The sequence below is a fragment of the Wickerhamomyces anomalus genome, assembly GCF_001661255.1.
Source record: "Wickerhamomyces anomalus NRRL Y-366-8 unplaced genomic scaffold WICANscaffold_2, whole genome shotgun sequence".
NCBI classification, from domain to species: domain Eukaryota; kingdom Fungi; phylum Ascomycota; class Saccharomycetes; order Phaffomycetales; family Wickerhamomycetaceae; genus Hansenula; species Hansenula anomala.
Window position 1 is genome coordinate 2,126,136 of NW_017567111.1, and position 26,858 is coordinate 2,152,993.

At 33.4% G+C, this 26,858-nt stretch overlaps 14 protein-coding genes across 14 annotated transcripts; 9 read left to right on the forward strand and 5 right to left on the reverse strand.

The window, feature by feature from the left end:
* Positions 1 to 147: 147 nt before the first annotated feature.
* Positions 148 to 1,983, reverse strand: WICANDRAFT_78118 (uncharacterized protein; the record flags this gene model as incomplete). The annotated part of the gene is made up of 1 exon (XM_019184666.1): positions 148 to 1,983. One exon carries the CDS (start codon positions 1,981 to 1,983, stop codon positions 148 to 150), a length of 1,836 nt encoding a protein of 611 aa, XP_019040701.1.
* Positions 1,984 to 2,386: 403 nt separating this feature from the next.
* Positions 2,387 to 3,514, forward strand: TAM41 (putative phosphatidate cytidylyltransferase; the record flags this gene model as incomplete). The annotated part of the gene is made up of 1 exon (XM_019181621.1): positions 2,387 to 3,514. One exon carries the CDS (start codon positions 2,387 to 2,389, stop codon positions 3,512 to 3,514), a length of 1,128 nt encoding a protein of 375 aa, XP_019040702.1.
* A 159-nt stretch (positions 3,515 to 3,673) lies between these two features.
* On the reverse strand, positions 3,674 to 5,020 carry SAM37 (SAM complex subunit SAM37). The gene has a single exon (XM_019182696.1). It carries the CDS (start codon positions 5,004 to 5,006, stop codon positions 4,086 to 4,088), a length of 921 nt encoding a protein of 306 aa, XP_019040703.1. The 5' UTR covers positions 5,007 to 5,020; the 3' UTR covers positions 3,674 to 4,085.
* A 262-nt stretch (positions 5,021 to 5,282) lies between these two features.
* Positions 5,283 to 7,461, forward strand: RNA14 (cleavage polyadenylation factor subunit RNA14; the record flags this gene model as incomplete). Its single annotated transcript, XM_019182697.1, has 3 exons — positions 5,283 to 6,511; positions 6,632 to 7,255; positions 7,322 to 7,461. Exons 1-3 carry the CDS (start codon positions 5,296 to 5,298, stop codon positions 7,459 to 7,461), a joined length of 1,980 nt encoding a protein of 659 aa, XP_019040704.1. The 5' UTR covers positions 5,283 to 5,295.
* A 602-nt stretch (positions 7,462 to 8,063) lies between these two features.
* Positions 8,064 to 10,598, forward strand: WICANDRAFT_62054 (Zn(II)2Cys6 transcription factor; the record flags this gene model as incomplete). Its single annotated transcript, XM_019183303.1, has 1 exon — positions 8,064 to 10,598. One exon carries the CDS (start codon positions 8,064 to 8,066, stop codon positions 10,596 to 10,598), a length of 2,535 nt encoding a protein of 844 aa, XP_019040705.1.
* A 1,072-nt stretch (positions 10,599 to 11,670) lies between these two features.
* WICANDRAFT_62055 (uncharacterized protein) lies at positions 11,671 to 12,393 on the forward strand (the record flags this gene model as incomplete). The annotated part of the gene is made up of 1 exon (XM_019183304.1): positions 11,671 to 12,393. One exon carries the CDS (start codon positions 11,671 to 11,673, stop codon positions 12,391 to 12,393), a length of 723 nt encoding a protein of 240 aa, XP_019040706.1.
* A 73-nt stretch (positions 12,394 to 12,466) lies between these two features.
* ASF1 (nucleosome assembly factor ASF1) lies at positions 12,467 to 13,359 on the reverse strand (the record flags this gene model as incomplete). The annotated part of the gene is made up of 2 exons (XM_019185569.1): positions 12,467 to 13,157; positions 13,211 to 13,359. 2 exons carry the CDS (start codon positions 13,357 to 13,359, stop codon positions 12,467 to 12,469), a joined length of 840 nt encoding a protein of 279 aa, XP_019040707.1.
* Positions 13,360 to 13,602: 243 nt separating this feature from the next.
* On the forward strand, positions 13,603 to 14,298 carry DPI35 (Dpi35p; the record flags this gene model as incomplete). Its single annotated transcript, XM_019180820.1, has 2 exons — positions 13,603 to 13,738; positions 13,793 to 14,298. Coding segments are annotated over 2 exons (642 nt in total), but the record flags the coding sequence as incomplete, so codon positions are not given.
* A 1,481-nt stretch (positions 14,299 to 15,779) lies between these two features.
* On the forward strand, positions 15,780 to 16,970 carry WICANDRAFT_78126 (glycoside hydrolase family 76 protein; the record flags this gene model as incomplete). The annotated part of the gene is made up of 1 exon (XM_019184667.1): positions 15,780 to 16,970. The coding sequence occupies one exon, from the start codon at positions 15,780 to 15,782 to the stop codon at positions 16,968 to 16,970; it is 1,191 nt and encodes a 396-aa protein (XP_019040709.1).
* A 759-nt stretch (positions 16,971 to 17,729) lies between these two features.
* On the forward strand, positions 17,730 to 19,097 carry WICANDRAFT_78127 (glycoside hydrolase family 76 protein; the record flags this gene model as incomplete). Its single annotated transcript, XM_019184668.1, has 1 exon — positions 17,730 to 19,097. The coding sequence occupies one exon, from the start codon at positions 17,730 to 17,732 to the stop codon at positions 19,095 to 19,097; it is 1,368 nt and encodes a 455-aa protein (XP_019040710.1).
* Positions 19,098 to 19,359: 262 nt separating this feature from the next.
* Positions 19,360 to 20,577, forward strand: PSG1 (Psg1p; the record flags this gene model as incomplete). The annotated part of the gene is made up of 2 exons (XM_019185570.1): positions 19,360 to 19,419; positions 19,486 to 20,577. 2 exons carry the CDS (start codon positions 19,360 to 19,362, stop codon positions 20,575 to 20,577), a joined length of 1,152 nt encoding a protein of 383 aa, XP_019040711.1.
* Positions 20,578 to 20,829: 252 nt separating this feature from the next.
* On the reverse strand, positions 20,830 to 21,903 carry DLT1 (Dlt1p; the record flags this gene model as incomplete). The annotated part of the gene is made up of 1 exon (XM_019184669.1): positions 20,830 to 21,903. One exon carries the CDS (start codon positions 21,901 to 21,903, stop codon positions 20,830 to 20,832), a length of 1,074 nt encoding a protein of 357 aa, XP_019040712.1.
* A 347-nt stretch (positions 21,904 to 22,250) lies between these two features.
* Positions 22,251 to 25,740, forward strand: RAD5 (DNA helicase RAD5). Its single transcript, XM_019186273.1, has one exon. The coding sequence runs from the start codon at positions 22,260 to 22,262 to the stop codon at positions 25,653 to 25,655; it is 3,396 nt and encodes a 1,131-aa protein (XP_019040713.1). The 5' UTR covers positions 22,251 to 22,259; the 3' UTR covers positions 25,656 to 25,740.
* SAS2 (histone acetyltransferase) lies at positions 25,735 to 26,664 on the reverse strand (the record flags this gene model as incomplete). Its single annotated transcript, XM_019181611.1, has 1 exon — positions 25,735 to 26,664. The coding sequence occupies one exon, from the start codon at positions 26,662 to 26,664 to the stop codon at positions 25,735 to 25,737; it is 930 nt and encodes a 309-aa protein (XP_019040714.1).
* Between the last annotated feature and the right edge of the window lie 194 nt (positions 26,665 to 26,858).

Consider the following 26,858-nt stretch of genomic DNA (forward strand, 5'->3'; position numbering starts at 1 on the left):
AAATTAATCAATATTTTGAAAAGATTAGAGATAAATTGGCTCAAAAGTGGATTCCCCGTATGAGCCTACTAGTCAAATCCAAACACGTTTAATTAATGATTATATAACCAGTGCATTCGCGAACTATACTCACAATTTCAATCCATTTCATCCTTCAAAACCTTCATAAAACATCTTCATCCCGTCAATCAGAACTCTACGGTCAAATTTTCTACCAGAATCACTTCTCGGATGCTCCCCAGTTCCAGCAACATTAATGATTGACAGCTCACCGTTTTTTTGAAGGATCATGTCTTTTTCAGGGTTGAATCTATCATCTTCAGCTTCAATATTGACATACAGCCCCAAACCTTTAGTATTCAGCACTTCAAGTTGTGAAAGAGCCTTTGGTAAAATCACGTTCATTGGTTGGTATTTCATCTGACTGCTCATATTTGAAACTTCAAACGCCATAAATTTCCCCAATGATAGGATTTTTAAATTTTCATCCTTCACAACTAGAAATCCTCGTTTCCAATACTTTGGACTTCCAGCGATGCATTTGTTGACAATTGTTTGATTGTGAACTGAGTTTAAATACTCAAATTCCATTTGTTCTTGATTATGTGTTGGATCATCATTCATTCCAAAGGTGACAGGATCCCAAATTTTGATGAAAACAGAGTCCTCAGACTTGTCATCTGGGTTAAAGTGGGTTTTCTTCAAATAAATAGATCTCACCATATGATCATAATCTTTCAAAGTTCCAATTGGAGTGACGTTGGAATCAATTACAACTTCTATGTTTTCTTCATTGCCACCAAGAGTTTTTGCATCATATTGAAGTTTCATATATTGTCTTGACAGCTCCAATTTTTTCTCAACAATGGCTGGAGATGTTGAAAAGTTTGCCTTGAACTTCATTGATTTTTCATAACGTTCATGTTGAACATCTAATGGTGAAGTGAATTGGTCAATCAACAAGTTATGAATGATTGATTTAAGAGTGCAGTATGGCTCTAAATGGTCTATGACAAGATACTTTATATCAAGAATGCACTCTTCATCCGTGAATGTCACATTATCATGGTTTATCCAAACGATGAGCGTTGTCTTAAAAGATGTCAATATACCAAATCTTGAACCAGAGGAACTTATAGAGTTGATGACTTGTTGAACTCCGTTAATCTTGAGCAATTCTGAAATCTTCTGTTTATTGAACTCATTTGCAGCTGGCAAATGTTTTTTAACTTCAACCACCACTGAGCCTTTTGCATTAGGTGATTTAATTGTTATGCCAGGGAATATTTTGCACTCTTTATTATAAACTTGTTGGTTAAATTGAATTGTTACCCCATAAACCATTTCAATCATTGAGCAAATAGGTTGAACCACTTTCGCACAAAAACTGTACTGTACATCAGCTTCACTTTGGGGGGATTGCAGTAAAATTCGAGACTCAATATCAAGCAAACTAAGCATTCGACGCTCCATGGATGGTGTCCTGTTCTGATGTTTCTTCAAATTCTGGTAGTTCTTGTTGGTATCCTCTAAATTCTTTGGATCTGATGAATAATCTATTCGTTCAACCCGAGTTTTGCTATTAGTGTTTTTGAATTTAGAGCTACTGATTGAACATCCTGACACTGGCTCATGTTTTGTATCTCTTACTTCACTGTTATAACGTGGCTTTGTTGTTGATGATGTTTCTTCCCCAGTCAAAAGTGAGGGTGTGCTTAAAGCTATTTTAGCAAAAGCTAATTGTTTCCTATTTTCATCAAGCATAAGCTGGTCCATAAAGTCTGCATACCTTTCACCTATCGCATAATCACCAGGTTCATCGACTTTCTTTAAATATTGGTTATAATGTAACATAGGTGGTTCTTTTGAATTGTTGAGTAGGTTTGCCAACTTGGTGCTCTTCCAGCGGACTGACGATGCTAATCTGGCCAGTTTCTTTGGAGATGATTTAAAAAAATGTTTATGGGTGAGACTGAATAGCATTTTATGACTGATATCAGAGCTAATGTATATATTGATGTTGATTTAATTACTTTCAAATGTATTTATTGTTGAGAAGTTTATTTTGTGTCAAACTAGAAAGCATTTGTATTACCCAAAACGGCAGCTGTCTATTTACGGAAATCATGAATCTCGTGACCAAGAGCTGGGCCTAGAACTACATTTGGGACTAGACCGGTATTAGTCCCATCAATAATCGCCACTCAGGCCCGTTTTCACATGTCATTCATAGGCCTAGACCCCTATTTTGAATGGCCGGTAGCTGGCAAAAACATGAATAAAAGTACCTTTCAAATAACCAGCTACTATTTAAATTGAACAAGATACCCACTCTTCCAAATTCATTCATTATTCAACATCCATAATTCACACCTCAACTACTCACATGTACAACACATTCAAAATACGTTCTATAATATCCCCATATAATCATGGTTTGAAAAGATTGATATCTTCATCATCATCAGAATCAGCAGTTAATGAACTTGAGAAGGCTGTGATATTAGGTGGGAGAAGTAGAAACATCAATAATAACAACAATCAATCAACCGTTAAAGATAAAACACAAGATCAAGATTTTAGACTATTAGATGAAAATATTAGAAGAGCTGAATATTTATCGAAAAATTTTAAAGATTTAAATAAAATTTCAAGATTACCTCCAAATTTTGCTAAAAATCAATATATTCAGCCAAATGGTGAAAATGATTTAAATTCAATAATTTCGAAATTTCATGCTCCAATTAAATATGCATTTGCTTATGGATCTGGTGTTTTTTCTCAAGGTTATTTGAATTCAGATACTCAAACTGATTTAATCTTTGGTGTTACATATCCTGAACATTGGCATTCTATTAATATGAAATATAATAAAGATCATTATTCAAGTCTTAGATATTTTGGCTCAAGTGTTGTTTCAAAATTTCAAGAAGTTGGTGCTGGTGTTTATTTTAACCCATATGTTGAGATTGATGGGAAATTAGTTAAATATGGTGTTGTTTCCATTGATACATTAGTTAAAGATCTTGCTGAATGGAACACTTTTTATCTTGCTGGAAGATTACAAAAACCTGTCAATATTTTGAAAGATGATCCTATTGTTAGATTTTGGAATCAACAAAATTTAAGAGCAGCTGCAACTTTAGCTTATGCAAATTTGCCTGATTCTGAACCTTTTGATGAATTCAAATTTTATGAGAATATAACTAGTTTAAGTTATAGAGGTGACCTAAGATTTAAATTAGGTGCAGAAAATCCAGAAAAAATTAGAAAAATTGTTGATAATAATTTTGAATATTTTCAAACTTATTATTCACCAATTATGAAAGAAGTTATTGAACAAAAACATTTTGTATTACCACCTGGCTTCACTATAGAAAATTCAAACAAGAAATTAGAAAAAATCATCTTCCAATCTTCAACTGCTCAAACTTTGAAAGGAATATTCACAGCTGGTGTTAATAAATCAATCAAATATGCTTGGGCTAAAAAGATGAAATCTAGAGGTAAATAAAGTTTGATCACCTCAAATTATTTATTTATTATTATTATTATGACTAAAACAACTTTATCATGAGATACAAAGAAACAACTTACAATAAAAATTGCTTTAGAAGAACCAATTTTGTTTGTAGAGTTCATTAACGTAGTTCAAAGAAACCCGGTGTATTTTGACAGATCTGGAAAAAAAAAATTAAATTACTAGGAACGATGCTTAAAACCTTTCCAATTAACGAAACTTCATAAAGATCACAAGAAATCATGTCATTGGTTAACCAAGTGAAAGAGAATCTTCTTTATCAAAACTTATGGACCCAAGTTACAGAAATCCAATTATCAAATGAAACTTTACTTCAAGGTAAACCAAAGGAAAAACTATTAAATGATGAAAAGGAACAATCAATTGAAATTGTTTTACCAATTGAACTTTCATCTGAATTAACTGTCCGTAGACTTAATTCAATTTTCCATGAATTAGAAATCACATTAAACAAAAGACCTAAAAGAATCTTGGTGGGGATCGTAAATGATGATAGTACTGTTGTTTATTATTTTATACATGATGGTTATAAACCTAAAAAGAATTAAAATAACAAATATCTAATAGAATTCAATAAATTTGGAGAATCTTTGAAAAGAGGTGATTCAATTTTAATTTTTGATAATTTGAGTTCAATTTTTGAAAGATTTGAAGTTTTAGTTTCTAAAAAACCTGGTGATAAATTTATCAAATAATTTGTTATAAATTGATCAGGTAATGATTGATGAGTTTGAATATAAAGATGTGCAACGAGGATTAAATCACAAGTTGTTATTTGATCACCAAAGATATTGATTTTAGCATCATTCCCCAATTCTTTTTGCATTTTAATTATTGTCTCAATTAAATTTTGATAATAATTTAAACATTTCATATTACTAACTGAATTTTTCAAAACCAATTTATCTTCAATCATGGATTCATGTTTTAATTGTTGAACTTTACTAACAGTTGGTACATTCTTCAACATTTCTTGTTCAATTTCAGTTTTATCCTCTATGGTTAAACCAATTCTTTCACAATTTTTTTTAGCAATTGATCTAAAATGTAAAGGTGTATTATATTGCATTGGGAATGGTAGGTAATTTTTGAAAATAGACCTTGTGTATGATTCATAATTAGATTTGTTTAAAAACAATGTATAATCTGTAATTATTTGAAATTTATCTTGAATGTATAATAATAATCCATGATTTAATGCCTTTTGTTCTTTATTTAACGATTTATCTAAATCATAACCTTGTTCTGATAAATACCTTATTATATCTAAAAACCCATCATATTGTTCATTATTCTCAAGTCTAAGAGTTGGTAGTTTCCCAGATTTTGAAATATCAGTATTTGAAGATGTTATAATTTGAAATTTTTCAGTTGGAATTATTAAAGCCATATACCATATAGTTGCTAAACAATCAGCATCAATGATTGCTAGTTTATCAGGAGTACCCCAAACATGTAATTCCATATCTCAACTATTTCCTTTATATCTGTAAATATCACTTCAAAATGTTTTATACCCATCTTTTATTCTTTTGATTATGACCTTTTCCGAATAAAGAATTACGAGGGTGAATTTTCAGTCACGTGATATACAGACCCCCGAATTGCATTTTCTCGAACTTTTTCAAGAATTCAAATCAACATCAACAACATGTGAACTACTACCATCAATATTTCACATCTTCTCTTTTATCTAGAGATTATTTGTTAGCCCATTCAATTGCTACAAACCCTTTTTTTTCTGTGTCTTTAAAATGTCCACTGTAGGCACTCCTGAGATTGAGCCAACTCCAGAGATTGGATCAACTAGTATACCATCTGCCACTACATCAATCAACAACAAGTCATTAAAGAATAAGAAAACAAGATTAGCCTCTGATGTTATTGGACAATTGGAGGATAAGTTAAAAGAAAATGATCGAGATATTTCAGTATGGTTAGAATTAATCTCAAAGATTGAATTAAAGGATAAAACTCAACAAGTTCGTGAAACTTATGATAAATTTTTTAAAAAATTTCCATTTTTTGCTAAACAATGGATTAATTATATTAATTATGAATTAAATCGTGGTGAATTTGATAAAGTGGAGAATATTTTCAAAAGATGTTTATATAATACTTCTAGTGTTTTATTATGGAAGACTTATGTGAATTATATTAGAAGGAAAAATAATTTAATTACTGGAGGTGAAGAAGCAAGAAGAGTTATATTCCAAGCTTATGAAGTTGCTATTAATAAAGTTGGGTTTGATCCTGAATCTGGCTCATTATGGGATGATTATTTTAGTTTCATTGAAGATTGGAAACCTGTTAGTACATGGGATGGTCAACAAAAGATGGATATGAAGAGGAAGTTATTTAAAAAGGCTTTAAACATTCCATTGAATAATTTAGAGAATCTATGGGGTATCTATACATCATTTGAAACCGAATTAAGTCCAAACACTGCAAGAAAGTTCATTGGAGAATTAAGTGGACAATATATGAATTCAAGATCATGGTTTAAAGAATGGTCAAATTTAACAAAAGGTTTGATTAGAAGTGATGATTTTGTTCCTAAGCAAGATGAATATGATTCATTCCAATTATCGAAATGGTTAGATTGGGTTAATTGGGAAAAATCTAACAAATTGGAATTAGACAATGATAAATTAATTGAAAGAATAGAATTTGTTTATAAACAAGCTATTCAACATTTAACCTTTTATCCTGAATTATGGTTTGAGTTTGCAAATTTTTATAAAGAAAATCAACAACATTATTCAAGTATAAATTTCCAAGAACTATTGAATGAAGCTATATTGGTTAATCCATTATCATTTGCACTAAATTTTAAATTGATTGAAAGTTATGAAGTGGAGAATAATACTGTATTGGTTGGTAAAAAATTTAGTTCATTGATTGAACATTTAACTCAAATACATGATGGGAAAAGTTTAGAAATTGAAGAATTGAAGAATGAATTATTTGGTGATGATGAAGAAGAGGAGAAAAATGAAGATGGTGAACCTAAAAAACCAAAGACTGATGAAGAAAAAGAGCATATTATCAAAAATGATAAAGAAATCCAATCAAAATTAAAAGATCTAGCTAAATTATCCAAAACCATTTCCTTAACTTATTGTCAATATATCAAATCGATGAAAAGATTATCAGGTATTAAAGAGGCTAGACAGATATTTGGATTAGCTCGTGCTTCGAAAAAAGTTCTAACTCATCATGTTTTCGTTGAAGTTGCAAATTTAGAACATTTTGCCACAAATACCAAAACTGCAATCAAAGTTTTCGATCTTGGTTTAAAACCAGCATTTTTCAGTAATGATGGTGAATATATTTATAAATATTTGAAGTTTTTGATAAAGATTAATGATGATACAAATTCAAGATCATTATTTGAAACCACTGTTAATGTAAAGGGGAAATTTATTGAATCACAATGGTTGAAACGTATTTTCAAGATTTATATGAGTTATGAATTAAATTTTGGTCAAATTTCAAGTGTTGATAAATTGGAAAAGAAATATTTTGAATATTTCCCTGAAGATTCCAAGATACTAGTATTTGCTGATAGATATACGTTTGCAGATATTCAAGATTGTGATGATGTTAGTGATGATTTAATTAGATATAATGATTTAAAATATTCAGAATTGGTTCCAAAAAAGAGTGTTTCTTCAAAGAGAAGATTAGAAGATGATGAACAAGTTGAGAATGGTGAAACGAAGAAACAAAGATTAGATGAAGATGACAAGAAGGATGAAGAAGAAGAAGAAGAAGAAGAGAATGAAGACTACAAGATCAAGCAATACGTTACAGATGAAGTCTACAACCTATTGAGAGTGTTGCCAAACAGTAGCAACTTCCAACAGCCAGTCTTCAACAATACAAAGTTGATTCAATTGTTAAATAGGCTAGAATAAAAAGATGGATAATGTTTCCTATCTAGGCAATTAATTGCACACCTCGTAGTGGCCGCGAATATCCAGTAAATCAGCTTCAAATCAAATCACAACTTCATCATCGATCACGAGCAAATTGCAAAAAAAACAGACGAGAATGTCATAAAATCAGCTCATTTTGCTCAAAGGAAATGAGCTCAAGAATGAATATAAATACAATGAAATATCCTTTAGAACCATTCATAATTAAAATCTACAATTGTTTTTACTTTCGCTTGACTTTGACTCGTTGGATCTTATCGCTAGACGATCTCCGAGGCTGCTTATCAAGGATTGTGCTAGACAGCCTCTTGACAGGTTGTCTGCCTAGGAACTGGCTGTCTCCAGGCTGAGCCCTGCCTAGAGCCCTGCCTAGAGCCCTGCCTACGCTCCTTCCAGCTCTGAGCCTACAATGCTCCGAGGCCTTAAACGATTCCGATAATCAGCATTTCCTTATCTATCACTGGCATTAATACAAAGCTCAACAAGTATAAAACAAGTTGGGATCCCTTTTACTTATTCGATACAACTTATCCCACAGCTACAAAACACTTTATCAAAACCGTTGAATCCTCTAATTTAGAATGAGTACAGCTACAGCTACAACTAAAGCTCAAGTCCCCATGTCTGAAAAGAGTGCTACGTCGTCTAGTGTCAAGCCAAAGAATCAGAAATCAAGAAATGGATGCCTCACTTGTAAGAAAAAAAGACTTAAATGTGATGAGACTAAGCCAAGTTGTAACAATTGTCTCAAGAAGAATATAGAATGTGGTGGTTATTCTACAAATTTCAGGTGGAAAACATTTGAAGAAACTTCAACTTCTTTCAAAGTGATGAAGTCTACTCCAAAACAAGCCAGTAAGAAGAAGACGTCCTTGGATCAAAAGAAATCTAATATACCTAATCCAGATCAAAAGAAACTAGAGGCCAAACAAGTGGAAAATGTTGATCAAAGAATAATGATGAAAAGATCCTTATCTTTACCTGAATCTGATATTTTCCAAAATGCTTTACAACAGGCTACTTTATCAATTGCTGGTAAAACTTTCCAAGAATTAGCCAAACAAAATGAATTGATGGCCCTTGGTAAGAACCCAAATGGTAATAATAATTCATCAACATCAGTCACATCGTCATCATTACCTCCAGAGACCCCAACAATTGATAATAATAAGATACAACACCCACAAACCATTGACCCAAAACCCACAAATGACGTTGAATCTGCTGCTCCAAAACAACATTCATTACCAAACTCACCAATTAATGAACCAACCACAGGCCTATCACCAAGCATTGTTGATCAATTTCATTACAACTTGCCTTCACCAATGAACCACAATAATAACAAAAACCAAAACAAGAGAAGAAGATTATCCAATTCAGTTCAAACACCCAATAATGACACCTTCAACAACAACAACCTGATAACAGGCTTATCACCACCTGCATTCTTGGGATCTCCATCATTTTCCACATTGGTTAGAGCATTTACTGATTTCGATTCAATGAATATTCCATCACCTTCAAATATAGAACTATCCCCGAAAATTGAAGAAGCTATTGAAGATGATGATGAAGAGGATAATAGTAAGTCATTAGAGGAGTCTCAAGGTGCTTTGCATTCTATGAGAAGAGCTAATTCTGTTGATTCAATTTTCTCTAGTGGTTCATTACCTCAATATCGTAAAGAGTTGATTACATTTTCAAATTCATTTAACAATAACCAACAACAACAACAAGATCAATTTAGACTACCACCTTCATTCACAATATCCAAGAAGAACGAATTAACCACAGAATTTGATAAAATTGCCAACGGATTCCATAAATATACTTCCACAATCATGTCAATCAGAGATGGACCAACCGAAAACCCATGGAGAACTGTCATTTGGCCCATGGCTTTAAAACATTCAGTATTGTTTAAATCTTTAGCCTCAATGACATTATTGCATATTGCTAGGAATGATGAAGAAACTAAAAGAATCGGTATGACTTATATGAAGCAGGCAATCAATGAATTAGCACAGGGGTTAACAGATAATTCAATCCCTAATGAAGTTGCATTGGCAACTTGTATTGCATTAACAGTGACAGAGACTTGGTCCACACAGGTGACAACAGGTATTGCTCATCTAAGAGGCGCTAAATCCATAATTAACAAGATTTTAAAAAACCATGAGAATTCTCATCAACCAATTTCACCAACTTTTAAAGTATTGTGTAATATTTTCATCTATCATGATGTTTTGGCAAGGATTGTTTCATCTCAATTGATTGATTCGAATGCTTATGATCAAAATAGTGAAATGATTAAATATTTGAAAAAAGTTGAAGCTGTGGAAGCTGAGGAAAGACAGAAAAGTAATAGTCCGGAAAGTGATACTGATGAACATGTTAATAGGTTGCTCAATGGGTTTAGTGGTGTGGAAGTTGATGATACAATTGATCCTTTATTAGGTTGTGCTCAGGATTTATTTTTAATAATTGGTAGAACAGCTTCATTAATCACCAAGACAAGAAGTTTGAACAAGATTTCATTATCAATAGTTTCCAATGCTGTTGCTCTCAAGACTGAATTGGAGAATTGGAAACATAAACAATTGATCAAACAACCAAAGTTTGAAGATCCTTATTGTGATTTACCTTCAATTATAGCCACTGCTGAATCTTACCGTTATGCAACTTTATTATATTTACACCAGGCTATCCCGGAAATCCCATCTCAAACTTCAAGGGATTTAGCTGAAAAAGTTTTGATGTTATTAGCTTCAATTCCAACAAATTCTAAAACTTGTCTGTTGCATATTTTCCCATTATTAGTTGCCTCATGTGAAATGGATGATAAAGAGGATAGAGATTGGATCATTGCAAGATGGCAAGTATTATCCCAATTAATGGGGATTGGGAATATTGATAGAGCTTATGAAATTGTTAAAGAGGTTTGGAGAAGAAAAGATTCATTGAATAAAGGAGGTGATGGGTTTAAATGGGATATTCAAGATCAAATTGATGCTTTAACTGCTGATAAAAGAGATGATGCAAGAGGTGTTAATAGTTGGACTCATTGGAGTACCGTGATGAAAGAGTGGGGGTGGGAAATCCTCTTGGGTTGAGATACAATATAGTTTAATAGAAGTATAAATATTCTTTGAAGTGATAAATGTACTTTTTTTTCGTTCATAGTTAATGCTGACACTGTACAGAATGGCAGATCAGAGAATGTCTATAAATTTCAATTTTTTAACATAATTCACTTTCTCTTTCAATGTTTATTTTCTTGACCCTGATTATGTTCATAATTTGAATAATAGTGCAAATATTTATCTTGAGTACTACTAGTGCTATCAAAAAGTACCTTACTAGACAGCTCTCAATTAGCAATGACAGCCCATGCCGATATTTATTTCAATATGGTTGTTTGTTGATACATTGAAGATGAAGAATATAAACATCAAACCAGTGTTGTAACTATTATATAGACATCCTGTGGATACTTGATCTTGTCATTATGATCTTATCCATATGGATCAATTATACATTCTTTGTGAACAATTGGATTGTAGTGCTTTACAACCTAAGCGCCATATCATCTTTATCTCGTTAGAATTCAATCTTTAACATGAAGCGCCAGAGATATAATTACAGAATACAAATCTAGTCTCACCTATATACAAAACTACAACTGAGTAACTGATCTTTGAAAAGATATTGTATAATGCATTTCACTAGAGGCTCAATTCATCATCATCGAGACACTCATAGATCAACATCACGACTAAGGTAACTCTTGCACAGTGCCATGAAACCAATCAAAATAACTCTTTAATGGCAATTATTGTACTGATTTATCCATGATCCACCAAGCAAGACGTGAAACGGGAATGCTGAACTGGAAAAATCAAACACATTCAATAAAAATAGTATTCAGCTGTTCCTGCTGGCTTACAACCAAACGCTGAGGCGTTAAGGTGAAAATTTAAAACCCCAATGCCGAACATCAGTAGCATTTAAAAGAAGACAAAATGTTTTATGATGCCTGTTAAAACCACTAGTGAAAAGAGGAACAGAAATCAACGTTAAACCTTTTTTTCATCTTTTTTTTTTGCTTCTGGAATCCCTTTTTTTAAATTTCTTCGCGAATACGTAGAACACACAACTTGAACCAAGTATTGATTAGTATGAAGTATGAAAGATGTCAAGTCAAGAGTTGGTAAAGTGAAGTCAACTAGACTCAGGTTTAAGAATCAAAAGACTACCAAACCCCTACAAAGAGATGACGTGGAACCAAATCAACATCAATCAGAAACAGAAGATAAAGCATCACAACAACAACAATATCGTCGTCAACCACATTCCAATCCATCGTCACATCAAAAGGATGACTTCATCGAATGGGGACCTTTCATTAATGGATACAGATTCATTGGATCAAAGTCTTCAAAGGATTCATTACATTATCAACAAAGACATTCATTATTAACAAATGATAAACATAGTACTCAAAGTTATAATTGGTCATATATGGATCTCCCTGAGTATAAGTCTGCTAAAGATACTTTAGAGGAGAAGTACAAAGATGTTAGAGATGATGATGAAGAGTTTACTTATGATGATTACTTCAAAGAATGGGAATATATCAAACAACATGGTCTTCGAGACATTGTATTCCCCATAGTTAATCAAAATGATGAATTGGATCAGAAAAATGTTAGGAAATTCTTACAAACAAGTGTAAATGATGAATTTGTAAATATTTTAAAGATTGAAAGAATTAGATGGCATCCTGATAAGATGATACGAACATTGAAATTGGATGTTAATGATGATGTATATAAACAATTGAGTGAAAAGATTACTAAAACTTTTCAAATCATTAATCAATTATGGGAGGAGTTTAATAGTGATTAAAATTTATTAAACTGATATCATACATGTAGTTAAATCTGTGTATTATTTTTTACTCATTCATTCATCAATGTATCTATACTAGTAAATTTTCATCATCTTTTGGAGTCTTGACTTCTTCTTCCTCTTGTTGTTCCACTACTGGAGTTTGTTCTTGTTTTGGTTCATCTTTCTTAACTTCCTCACCATCGATTTTTTGTTTCTTTACAATTTTTTCATCACCTTGTTTATCGTCCTCTGGTTTCTTATCACTAGCTTCCACTGTACCTTCTCTATCTTCATTATTATTACTTTTGACAGGGTTCCCTTCTTCATCAACTTCCTCAGCTGCTTCATCCTCTTCTTCATCTTCTTCACCTTCATTTTCACCTTGACCATATTGTTCTTCATCATCCTCAACTAAATCAGCATCAGGTTGCTCAGGTGGGAATTCCTCAGTAGCATCACCTTCATTATCCCATACTATGTTAAATCTTGTAACTCTTGGTTTTTCAGCCAATATATTTCTAGTAACATGTTCAACTTGAACTTTATTTGGTGGATTTTCCCTCAATTCTTCAGAATCATATTCATTATTAACGTAGTAACCTACTCTAACGAATTCTCTATCTGCATATGCACATGATAATAATATGACTGTTACTGAGACTAATTCATTTGATGGAATTAACTCTGCTGATGGTGGGTCTGCAGTGAATAAAAATTTGTTTATACCAACTGGGACAGGACCAACTAATATAGAATCTAGTTCTTGATCATGATCAAGACTGAAGAGTTAGTACTTACGCTTCTAAGACATTACGACTAGTCTTATACTCACGATCTTGATGAACCAACATATGTTAATTTCCATTCTAAATCATCTTTCAACGGTTCTAAACACTCAAATGTGATTTCAAACTCATATGGGTCAGTGAATCTCGCTGGATTGTTGATCACGTTGATACCTAATAACGAGACAATAGACATGGTTGATATCACTCTTTCTGATACACTTTATAACCACCTTGTAAATAGAACTTAAAGAAAACGCGTTCTTCAACACTTTTCAAAATTCGCGTCTTCTTTTTTCTTAACTTACATAACCCCTGACTAAGGATCTGCTTTGCAGCAACTGATCTAGTTTTTGACACGTACCTCAAAAACTGGTTTCTACAGTGAAATAATAATTTCTAAAGTCAAAGTTGTTTCAATTTCAACATGAATAAGATCCCTAAAGTCGTCTCTTTTGATGCCTTCAACACCTTGTTTGTATCCAAAAGACCTATATTGAAAGTCTATGCTGAAATAGGTGCTAAGCATGGGTTTAACCTATCTGAGGAGGAATTATCCAGTAGATTCCCCGATGGTGAGTAGTTCAGGTCTAGTATGGCTACAAAACCAACTAACAAATTTGATCTAGTTTACAAGGATATGAGAGCTAAATATCCAAATTTTGGGAAGAGTGCTAAAATGACATATCAGGAATGGTGGCGTCAATTGCTTGTTAAACTTTATGATCCTTTAAAGATCCAACAAGATTTCATTGATGAATTATTGACAACATTTGAAGGGTTTAAAGGTTATACTGGTTATGATGATGTTGAAGCATTTTTGAAACAAAACTATGGTGATAATGTTATATTTGTTGCTTCGAGTAATAGTGATCCAAGAGTGGTTAAAGTGTTGGAAAGTTTGAAATTATTAAAATATTTCCATAAAGTTTATCTATCTTATGATATTGAAGTGACAAAACCAAATTTAGAATTTTTCAACTATATTATAGATGATTTATTAGAGAATTGTGAATCTTTAAAAGGTGTTGATAGAAAAGATTTAATGCCCAATGTTTGGCATATTGGTGATGAATTAACCAATGATTTAGAAGCATGTTTTAGAGCTGGTTGGAATGGGATTTTAATTGATAGAAAAGATGAATATGAATCCTTGGCTAATCAAATCGATGAAACAGATTTAGCCAAAATTAAGATCAAGACTGATTTTTCAAATACTAATTCAACAAATGAGGATAATACAATCTTGAAACTTGATGAGAAAAGATATGTTGTCAAGAATTTCAACCAAGTCTCAAAGATTATTGGGTTGACTAATTGATTATCTATATATATACCAAGTTGTATCAAGTTCACAACTTGATTGCTTTTATTTATTTGAAAATTTATTTATTTATTGCGGATGATTTACAGGGTGGATTATCTTGGGCGATGGGATCAAGATGATAAAGCTCACCTGTAGATTCGACAAGATCCTTGTAAATTAAACAAAGTTCACCAAGAGTTATCCACACATTTTATAACACCTTGAAATAACTAGGTTCAAACCACTATACGAACAATATGGCCTTTAGTCTATTCCCAGATGTTGACATTTATCTCACATTCCCGTACACGCTAAATCTAATTTTGAAATCAGGATCAAACGCGCCTGCCTGTATAAAATTTGCGCAAAGGAAATTAAAATTTCATAAAGAAAAACGCGATTGAAAACGCCAAAATCCGTAATTTTTTTACGCCATTTGACGATTTACATGAAACAAAATTGGTTTGTGCCGATTTTTTTTATAATGATAACGGATTTTCCTGAAAAGCTTTCCACAGTTTAACCATCTTACAGATAGTAAAAGATTCCATGGTTTGTGATGTGTATCAAACCCTTTTTCTTGGTGTTTGATTCTAGATCAAATCGATTCATCATTTGAAATTACGTCTTTGCAACACAAATCAAGCGTTTATGCCATTTTGGGAAGTTGAGTCAAGACGTAAGTAATTTATCTATACACCAACTCACAGGAAAAGTGTTCCTGTGGACGGGCTAGTAAGCCTTGAAACTAATGAATACACGAACTATTTAAAGAACAGAACAGTAATATGAGCTATGTCTCTAGCCAGCTCTACATCTTTGGTTTGAAACTTGGTGATTCAACGTTTAGTTGATCAATTTTTCTTTGTGTAATTCCAGATCTGACCGTTTTCAACCTCCTTACATTTCCCAAGAAACCAATCTATGCAACTGATTGTTTTTTGGTGAAACCTGCAATGTTTTCGTTTCATGTTTAAATTATGGACCATCCCTTGTAGGCTCCAAGAGGCTAAACTCTACAGTGGTACTGCCCTGAGGAAATAAGTCGAGTTACGCGTCTTCAGGTAACTTGTACAAGATTAGGTAAAATTAGCACCTCAAACCACACTGAAACAAATTCTCTTCAACGGCCATTAATTAAGGAGAGCACCTTGATCAGATATATATAAAGGTACACATGCCCTCCAGATCACAATGAACGTTGTCTCTTCTGAATCATTCACCTCTTGTAAATCCATATATACCCAAAGACCTTTCGTTATTTACACGATCGTTTTACCTTTTTTTTTATAAAACCCAGCTAATTTTCAATGCTTTTCTCTCATTTAATACTCACTTCAATACTTCCATTATATACACTTGGATTGGACTTAGACACATCAGATTCAAGTTCTATTTGTGATGCAGCAAGTATCATAGCCACAGGTGCTCTTCATTATTATGATGGTTCAACTTATGGAGGTTCAGTCGGTTGTTTCAAACCTCCTTATTATTGGTGGGAATATGGTGTTGCATTTGGTTCATTAATTAGATTTCAACATTTATGTCAAAACACTTCATACGAAGATATGATTTACACTGCTTTATTATCACAGGCTGGTGATGAACATAATTATCAACCTACAAATCAATCAAACACTGAAGGTAATGATGATCAAGCAACTTGGGGGTTGACAGTCTTAGAAGCTGCTGAATATAGTTTTAAAGATCCAAAGCAAAATGGTAACCCATATAGTTGGACAGAGTTGGCTGAAAATGTCTTTGATGCTATTTATAAAAGATGGGATGAAGATAGTTGTAATGGTGGGTTAAGATGGCAATATAATAAAGATCGTGGTGGTTATAATTATAAGGCTACTATTGCTAATTCTAATCTATTCCAAATGAGTGCAAGATTAGCTAGATTAACTGGTGATGAGAAATATGTTACAGCTGCTAAAGAGATTTATAACTGGATTATGGGTGCCGGGTTAGCTTATGAAGGTGAATGGGGTACAGAAGTTTATGATGGAACTTATACTGATGATAATTGTACAGATGTTACAAAAGTTTTATGGACTTATAACTATGGTGTCTTATTAGGTGGTACAGCTTACTTGTATGATGTTACAAAAGATGAAACTTGGAAAGATCGTACAAACAAGATCATTTTAGGTTCTCAAACTTTATACAATAATTCAGTGTTGTATGAACGTGCTTGTCAAACGTACAACATTTGTAACACTGACCAACGTGTTTTCAAAGCTGTTTATGCAAGATATTTAGCTCAAGCTTCTAAATTGATTCCAGATTTTGAAGAAACAATTACTGGATTGATTAAACCAAGTGCTGAAGCTGCTGCCAAATCTTGTTCTGGTGGTTCAGATGGTGTTACATGTGGATTAAGTTGGAATGATGATGGTTGGGATGGTTATTATGGGTTGGGTGAACAATTAAATGCTTTGGAAATCATTCAAAACTTGTTGATAAATGATAGAGATGGTCCAAAGAAGCATAAATAAGTCAAAGGAATGTTTGTAATATAGATGGATTAATAAATTTTTGGGTTATTTTTGGAACGTTTAATAGTTTGTTTCAACCTTGTAGAACTGCAGTGAAGTAGCTTTTGAATCTTTGGTGAAGATAGACCATTTAAGTCGCTTGACTCAATCCATGTCACCTCCACCAACTCCATCACCTTTTTCGGTACATGCACGCACAGGGTTCAATTTTGAACATCATTACGATGGGATATTCAGTCACCGATTTACAGAATTTGACATAATCATCACGATTGTTATCAAAAGAACACACTACTTGAGTTTTATAACCTTCATGAACTATATAACTGGCATATCTAATGCTCTCTTCAGCCTAAATCTTATTGTATTTCCTAAGCCATTGTCAAGGGTCTGCTTGTATTTATAGAACGCGACTTAGTCAGCCCAAGGGTCCACATCAACGTTACGACATACTGATAAACTCCTTCATAAACAAGAACCCCTTCCACAATGAATTAAAACTGCCAAACCTCAACACACTCCAATCACAATTCAAACCATCGTCATTTCGTTTGGCACGGCCGCAGTTTTTGCTTGGAATTTGGACCCCCAAAATAAACCACCAGCTGAAAAAAAAAAACCAAAACAAAAAACTCCAAGAAATTTTCTGATTACAAAAATTCAGTACCAAAAATTTAAATATAGAGGAAATGTATCAGACGTTGTTCCCTTTTTGACGTGTATCAACAACAAGAACAACAACAACGAACACATGCTACAATGATTCTTTCAAGTAAGCTCACATTCATTGCACTATCCACAATCATCCAGGCAGTCTATGCTGTCGATCTACAAATATCTGATAAGGATTCCATCTGTAGCGCTGCCAGTCTTGTGGCGGACGGGATGATGAACTATTATAGTGGGTCTCAATATGGTGGTACTGTTGGGATGTTCCAACCTCCTTACTACTGGTGGCAAGCTGGCCATGCCTTTGGTGGGTTATTAGACCATTGGTACTATTGTCAAAATACCACTTATGAAAATGTCTTGTATAGTTCATTGATTGCCCAAACTGGTACAAATTATGATTATATTCCAAAGAATCAATCAACAACTGAAGGTAATGATGATCAAGGGTTTTGGGGGTTATTCGTCATGGCCGCTGCTGAAAGAAATTTCACTGAACCTCATGGTGATGATAAAAAAGTTCCAAGTTGGTTAACAATGTCTCAAGCTGTTTATAATACAATGTGGAAAAGATGGGATAGAGAAAATTGTGGTGGTGGTTTAAGATGGCAAATTTTCACATGGAATTCAGGTTATAATCATAAAAACACCGTGAGTACTGCTTGTCTTTTCCATATGGCTGGTAGATTAGCAAGATTTACTGGTAATGATAGTTATGCTGAGGTTGCTGATGAAGTTTATCAATGGTTAATCGATGCACATTTCTTGGAGGAAGCTGATGCAGCAAGAGTTTATGATGGTGCTGATATTGCTGATAATTGTTCAAATGTTGTCAAACTGGAATGGACTTATAATTATGGTTTATTATTAGGTGGTGCTGCTTACTTATACAATGCCACACAAGAAGATATTTGGATGCACAGAGTTCAAAATTTGGTTGAAGGTTCAAAAGTGTTTTTCAACAATTCAATCATGTATGAAAGAGCTTGTCAAGGTGGTGGAACCTGTAATACTGATCAACGTTCATTCAGAGCTGTTTTCTCAAGAGCTTTAGGTTTAACTTCATTACTTGTTCCATCATTATATGATGATATCCGTCCATTACTTGAAAAATCCGCTTCAGCTGCTGCTAAATCTTGCTCTGGTGGTACTGATGGTATAACTTGTGGTCAAGATTGGACTGTAAATGGTTGGGATAATAAATATGGGCTAGGTGAACAAATGGCTGCTTTAGAAGTGATGTTGTCGTTATTACCTGGTACAATGCCAGCTCCATTAGATCATAATGATTCTGGTGTTAATACAACTGGTGATTATAATGCTGGTTTAGATTCAAATACAAATCAATTGGATCATGAACCATTGAATATTCAAACTAAAGATAAAGCCGGTGCTGCAATCATCACAGCTGTTGTGCTGTTTATCATCATATTGGGTGCTATTTGGATGATCATATGAACTCTTGTTGTATATTGTGTTTTATTTTGCTTTTCCAGTTTTAGTTCATCTCTGTATAATATTATTTCTATGTTGTGACTTTTTTTTATTTCCCCAATTAGGCAGTCAATGGGATCTCGGTTTATCCGGTGTGGTCCCGTTCCAATATTTTTTTTTCAAAAATGAGCGCGAATTAACTCGATAATAAAAATAATAGAAGTCAAAAAAACTTGATCTATTGAGACAATAACATTGAACTCGATAACTGTCAAATCTATTTGCTATGAAGTTGCTATATCTCATATCATTAGCTACTGCTGCTTCTTCAGCTGCTATTGAAACAGTGGCACCAGCTTCAACAGAGGATATTGCATCTTCCAAAACTACTCAAGCTCCTAAACTGGAGAAGAGATATAGAAAAGTTAGAGTCCCAACATCAACAACTTCATCATCAAGTGAAATCCCCAAACCATGGATCCGTACAATTTACTCATCCGTCAAAGAAATTATCACTCCAACTGTGATAGAAGGTGTTACTTTTAGTGGGAAACCTTCAAAAGAAACAGATCAACCATTACCATGGGTTTCATTAAATAAAGATGGTTCACCAAAGACAATTAAACCACAAATTAAAAATGGTCAGACTAAAAACCCTTCACCAACTTACTCAACGTATTTCCAAACTGCAAGTACAACCACTTATAGTTATGATGATTTGAAAGCTCATAATATGGATAAAGATGCAACTCATGAAGAGGTTATTTTCATTGACGAAGATAAAACTTATGTTTCATTGAATCCTTTGATCAGATGTACTCCTGATAGATTTTACATGAAAGGTTTAGCTAGAAATGTGGAGAGTGCACCTTTCTGTACACCAAGAGAAAATTCTCAATTAAAATTGGGTAAGACTTATTTTGTCACTTGGTATACTAAATTTTTCCCAGATAATGTTGATAAAGTTCGTATTCACCTAAGTTATGTCAAAGAATCATTAAGGGAAAAAGGTATGCATAAAAGAGAAGTTGATAGTGCTTTTTTCACTAGTGATTGGATAGAAAATTTAGATGGTTATTTCCCATTAGATATCCAAGAAGATTGGTTATTGGGGAAATTTGAACAAAATGTTGGAATTTCCATTCAACCAAATAGTATTACTGATGATGAGTTTAATTTATTAACTAATGCAACAATCTTCAAAATCTTGAAAGGTCCAAAAGTTGCCAAGAAGAATAAAGAAACTAGAAAATTGGAAGATGAAGGTATTTCAAATGATAGTGCTTATTACATCATGCTGTCAATTCCAACTGTTGTTTGTATAAGTGCTATTGGGATGTACATTTTCATTTGGTTAACAAGAAATGATCGTGATATTTCAGCAATTAGACAAAAAGTTTGGAAATCAAAACATAAAGTATTGGGTAAATTCAAACCAAAATCAAATAATAAAAAATATTCTGAACTGCCTCAATTCTCCAAAGATTCAAATAAACAGTCATAAGGTAGGAAAGATATATACCCATTAATTTTAATGCATAATTAAAGAAAGATACTCATGATTATTTGTAAAATGATTTGGCAACTGTATTATGAGATGTTTATGTGCTTTCAATCACTATAACGTTTCAATAACATCAATGCCTAGAAAAATAAAATCTACTGAAGACATGTACAATCAAGAATATTTGTTTAACATGACAGATACGGATTTGACATTAATAAAAATGATGGCTATATATAAAACGAATGCATTTTATTCTTCTTCCGGTCCTTTTCCAGACCTAAATGATAAAACTGTTTGCCCAGTTCCAACTCTTCTCAACATATCATGATAACGTTGATACTCTTGTTCACTTTGTGCAGGTTCTTGAAACTCATTGAGCTGCAATGTTGGTCTTGAATTCGTTAACCAATTTGTGTCAACTTGACTTATTGAAGCTGTAGTGGATCCATTATTAGTATGGTTAGCACTCCTACTCAATAATGCTCCTGGTAATGATAATTTGGAGTAAAACTCAGATCCATTCAACCCAGGAGCATTTAGTGAAGCTTCAGATTCACTATACTGTCTCCTTATCCTTTCTAATTGTGATTCATCAGCCATATTAAGTCTTGTGATTTTGACAAATTCAATAGACAATGTCATGAACTTTATGAAATTTTCCTCAGAAATCAAATCTCCTGAGAATCTCAACACTTCATACAGTTCCACATACTCTTTATTTAATTTGTAATCTGTTGCAATCAAATGTTCTTCTAAATATGCAACAATTTCTCTAAAACTTGAATTTGGTGGAACTCTTGTATCTGACCCCATAAGGGCACCACCCCATTTCAATTTATCACCAACAGCTCTGACAACTTCATCAAATGCTAATGAAGGTGGTAATAATTCTGATTTAGGTCCTGATAACCCTGGATGTTTAACAACTTCTTCGTCATCATCATCTGTATTCAAAGCTTTTGATCTTATTTTTTCACAATTTGCGAAATTCTCCTTTATCATAACATCGCATTCTTTAGGCAAGTCACCATCATCTAATGGAACATATCTCTTGGGTATATCTTGTAATGCTGACCTTTGCATATAAATCCTTGTTGTGGTAAGTACTATGCCCGTAACACCAAATAACACTAAAGCACCAACAACAACGAAAGTGTTTAGTGCATAGTTGGATGATTGTGAAGCTTGAACAATGGAATCAATAGGAACAACTGCACAAAATCCGGCAAAGAATGCAATAAAGAATATTAATGAGGATCTGTATAACCAGCGTCGTATTTTGGGATTATTGATTAATCTCCCACCTATCGGTTGTGTGGGCATCTTTTTTCTTGGTTTCTTCTTGTTGTATAATGAATTGTGAATATGTGAGTTATGTCATATAACAGCCATGCCTTTTCTATTTGATATTGAACTGAATCTCTATTTCGTCTTGAAGTTGTTTCTGCTTATTTCTTCTCACCAAAAATTTCGGCTCTGTTTTATTTCGCGAATTTCAAAGCTCATTTTGCTATGAATATGTGAAGACATGTTCTTTCCGTATTAGGAAGTCTAGATGTGACACGCTAAAAAGAAAGAAACGCGTTTTTATAGACGTAATGATTATATTTTTTTTTCTCTATTTACAACATTAAAGCACTACTTGAAGGCAAAATTACTTTGCATTTTGGTCACAAAGAATGGAAGACGAATCAAGGTTTTTTGGTGATAGCTCAGCTGGTGAAATCCAAGTTAAAAGAGAACATTTAGATCCCATTGAACATCACAAAGAATTGTTACGCCAAAGTAGTGCAAATAGTACATTACAGAGTGAACCAACCTCATCATCATCTCAACCTGAGTCAGGGAAACAAGATAATCCTAATGAAGTGAATATCAGTAGCAAACAATCCTTATTTGTGGCAAATGACGAAGAAGAATATCAAAGTGATCCAGAAGAAGATGCTTATATGTTTTTCGAATCTCAAGTCCAAGCCATCATTGAAGGTATTACACCACCTGAAGTCCAACAACTATATATCAAATTCAAAGACCATGAGCAACCAGTGATATCTGCAGTGAATCAGTACTATGACGGTATTGTCTTTGACCCTGAACCAAAACCTCAAGCCCAACCTCAACCTAGACGTACAATATCACAACAACCAACTATAACATCAGCAGTAAGATCTAATCAAACAAACTTACCACAGAGGAAAAGAAGATCCGTTGTACCAACACAAACTAAGGAACTTTCACCTTCAGTGAAATGGAGAAGATTTATTGGAAGTTTACAAGTTGTTGGCTGGGCAACTAGACCAACTGTTAAACCTTTACCTTATGGGACACAACTAACTATTGTTAAAAATACATCACAATCTACATCAAAGAAAAGAAGAAGTGGTGGTACTGGATCAAATGTTTCAAATATCAAGCTAGTTCAAGATTACCATGATCCTCACAAAGCTAAAGAGATTGGAAGAGTTCCAGAAGATATTGCTGCTATTCTGTTTCCTTTAGTGGATCAAGATATTGTTGATTTTGATGTTACTGTTGTATTATGTGATGGTAGATTGAGTACTGGTGACTCATTTATTGTTCAATTAGATTGTTATTTGACCTCTAAGATCTTTGAAAAGTGGAAAAATGCAGCTTCATTTGAAGATGAATTGAAACAAATGAAACGTAAACAAAGCAGTTTTTATAATGTAGGTTATGAGACTGAAGTGGAACAACATGTTAGACAAAGACAGATTGGGTTATTCAAGTTGTTCAATAAGCTAGATTTCCAAGTTAGAACTACAGATGATGATGAGGAAGAGGATGAAGTTATTGACTTGGATGATGACGACAGTATGGACAACATTACACCAACTCAACAAAACAATGGTGAACCAAAACCAGCTGATGAATTAAACTTGAACCAGTTAAAAGAGTTTTACAGAATCACACAAACTGCAGATGTTTTAACAACTTTACCAGAAACAGAAACAAAAGAAAACTTCAAGTTAAACTTAAGACCATATCAAAAGCAAGGTTTGACATGGATGTTACGTGGTGAAAGAGAAATAATTAATGAAGATGAAGGTGAACAAATGAACCCATTATGGAAAGAGTTCAAATGGCCAAAAGAGAGATCTTGGGCAGTTATGAGAAATGAAAGTTTACGTCAAAGTTTTGATACAAATGTATTTTATGCAAATTTATATTCTGGTGAATTCTCTTTGGAAAAACCAATCTTGAAAACAATGTGTCGTGGTGGTATCTTGGCTGATGAAATGGGTCTTGGTAAGACCGTTTCAACATTAGCTTTAATTCACAATGCTCCTTTTGATAAGGATTATGATGTTCAAAATGCTATTGAAGAAAGATATGCTAGTAGAACAACATTGATTGTTGTCCCAACTTCTTTACTATCGCAATGGCAGGATGAATTCAATAAAGCAAATAATAGTGATGGTTCTGTTTTTGTTTATTATGGTACTGAATCTGGTAAGGATCTGAAAGCTCAATTATGCGGTGACTCTCCTCCTATGGTTGTTTTAACAACTTATGGTACAATTCAACATGAATGGTCCAAATTGATTGATTATGCAAGTAAACAGGATAACGTTCTTCCAAAATTAGGGTTATTTTCAGTTAGGTTTTTCAGAGTTGTCTTGGATGAAGGTCATAATATTAGAAACCGTATGGCTAAAACTACAAAGGCTTGTTATGATTTACAAAGTTCAAGAAAATGGTTATTAACGGGTACACCAATTGTTAACAGATTGGATGATTTGTATGCATTGATCAAGTTTTTGGAATTGGAACCATGGTCAAATATTTCATATTGGAAAACTTTTGTAACAATCCCATTTGAAAACAAGAAATACAAACAAGCTTTGGATGTTGTTCAATCAATTTTGGAACCAATATTGTTGAGACGTACAAAGAGTATGAAAAAAGATGGTGTTGCCCTTGTGGAATTACCACCTAAAGAAGTTGTTATTGAAAGGATCAAATTTAGTCCAAAAGAACATAAACTATACAGTTGGTTTCTTGCTAAGGCGTCCTCATCTGTTAAAGCTAGTATTGCAAAAGGTGATATTTTGAAAAGATATACTACAATTCTGGTTCATATCTTAAGATTAAGACAAATCTGTTGCCATATGGATTTAATTAATGGTGGTAGTGATGAAATGGATGAAGACATCTCCACAAAACAAGTTCAACAAATTGAGGTACCTGAGGAATTACTCAAAAGAAGTGAAACTTTCACCATCAATGACCTAAACTTAGCAAGCAGCAACATTTACAACATGTTTGACAAGATTGATGATTTAGAATGTTCAATTTGTACTAATCAACCAATTCCGATTGACCAGTTAGCTTTTACAGAATGTGGTCATCCATTTTGTGTGTCTTGTATCTTGGAGCATTGTGATTATCAAGAAATGAAGCATAATGAGATTTTATGTCCAAATTGCAGACAAGAGATTTCGAGTGCCAAATTAATTAGTGTCAAGAATATTCCTTCAGTATTGTCCAACAAGTCATACACTTTATCCAAGTTTGATAATTCATTGAGATCATCAAAATTAAATGCATTATTATCACATTTACGTATCATTAGAGATACCACATCAAATGAAAAAGTTGTTGTCTTTTCACAATTCTCAACACTCTTGGATATAATGGAGAGAGAATTACACATGGAGAATGGTTTAACAGTTTTCAAATTTGATGGGAGATTGAGTATGAACAATAGAAGTAATATCTTGAAGGAATTTAAGCAACCTCGTGTTGGTGTCACAGTGTTGCTGTTATCATTAAAAGCGGGTGGTGTTGGTTTGAATTTAACTGAAGCTTCAAGGGCTTTCATGTGTGATCCGTGGTGGTCTCCGAGTATTGAAGATCAAGCTATTGATCGTATTCATAGAATCGGTCAAGAGAATAATGTTAAAGTTGTTAGATTTATTATGGAGGGAAGTATAGAGGAGAAAATGTTAAAGATTCAAGAACGTAAGAGAACTATTGGTGAAGCTGTTGAAGCTGAAGAAGAAGAAAGAAGAAAAAGGAGAGTGGAAGAGATTGAAATGCTATTTGAGAAATGAGAAGCGCTACGAATTGATTTCAAGTGTCCATTTTTTCTTTTTTTATTTATTAATGCAGCTATGTAAATTAAAACCTCAATCAAATTAATAGACAATCCTTTTTTAACAATGGATTTAAACTAACCTTGTTTCTTTTTGCCCAGTCTTGTAGTATCTTTTTCAGCACAAATAGCTCCCCATCATTGTTAACCAATACATTCATATGTTTCAGCGTCATCACTATATCATCATGCCGTATTCCTGTCACCTTACTGACTTCTTCTAATGTAACAACTTTTGCATCCGACAATTTACCAAACACAAGTTCCCTCGTAATGATGGAGCTCCAATATTTCAAGTAGCCAACCAAACCAAAAGGCGATAAAGGTTTTTCTGGACCAGATACCAAGTTTTGTGATTTTGACAATTCATAGGAGAATGAAATTAGCAGTGTACCCAAGTGCATTCTCTGGTATGGTGGGAAAACCAATATGCAAGCCAAATTGTTTCTGTCCCATGATAGAATCTCTTTTGAAAAGAAACCCATGGGTTTGTTGTTCTCGGTGCCATAAACAATATAGAATTCAAAATAGTCAACAGTGAAAAACACGGATTTGTTGTCTAGAAAGAGCTTGGTAAACAGGCATAGGTTTTGAGTAAACATTTTGTGTTTCGATCCTCGTACTTTCCTTATAACATACTTTTCATCTCTATACATGATCTTTCCCAGTTGTTTGTTTAGATGGTCACAAGCCAGTAAATGGGCCTCATAATCCTTCTCATCATCGGTATACTTGAAGCATGAATCACATATAAACAATTTCTCAAGCCATATCTCCTCTCTGTTCATTTCAGATTTCCTTTTAGATGGATTAATGTCTTTGAAACCCAATGTTCTCTTGTCTTTGGCAAAGTATACAGCACTTCCATACCAGGTGTTCAATTCATACTCTCCAAACCTGATCCTCGAGATGTTCGGCGATTCAATGATCCCATATAGTCCATCCTCTACCTCCAGCTTATGAGCCATCCCAGATCACTAGATAGCCAAATGATATCTGGCTGTTTCCTTGGGGTCTTTACAATGGACTTTCACTAATGTTTTTGTATGTGATTTGAATTTTGAGGATTTTGCAGGCGAGGCTGACTAAGCGTGTTTTGCAAAATAAAAAAAAATTTATAGAGCTCATCGCATTTTAACAGAGAAATGAATTAAGAATAAAG

What these genes read in the sequence shown, in the direction of transcription:
- SAM37 (XM_019182696.1), bottom strand. Translation starts at nt 5,006, where the DNA reads ATGGAATTACATGTTTGGGGTACTCCTGATAAACTAGCAATCATTGAT.
- RAD5 (XM_019186273.1), top strand. Translation starts at nt 22,260, where the DNA reads ATGGAAGACGAATCAAGGTTTTTTGGTGATAGCTCAGCTGGTGAAATC.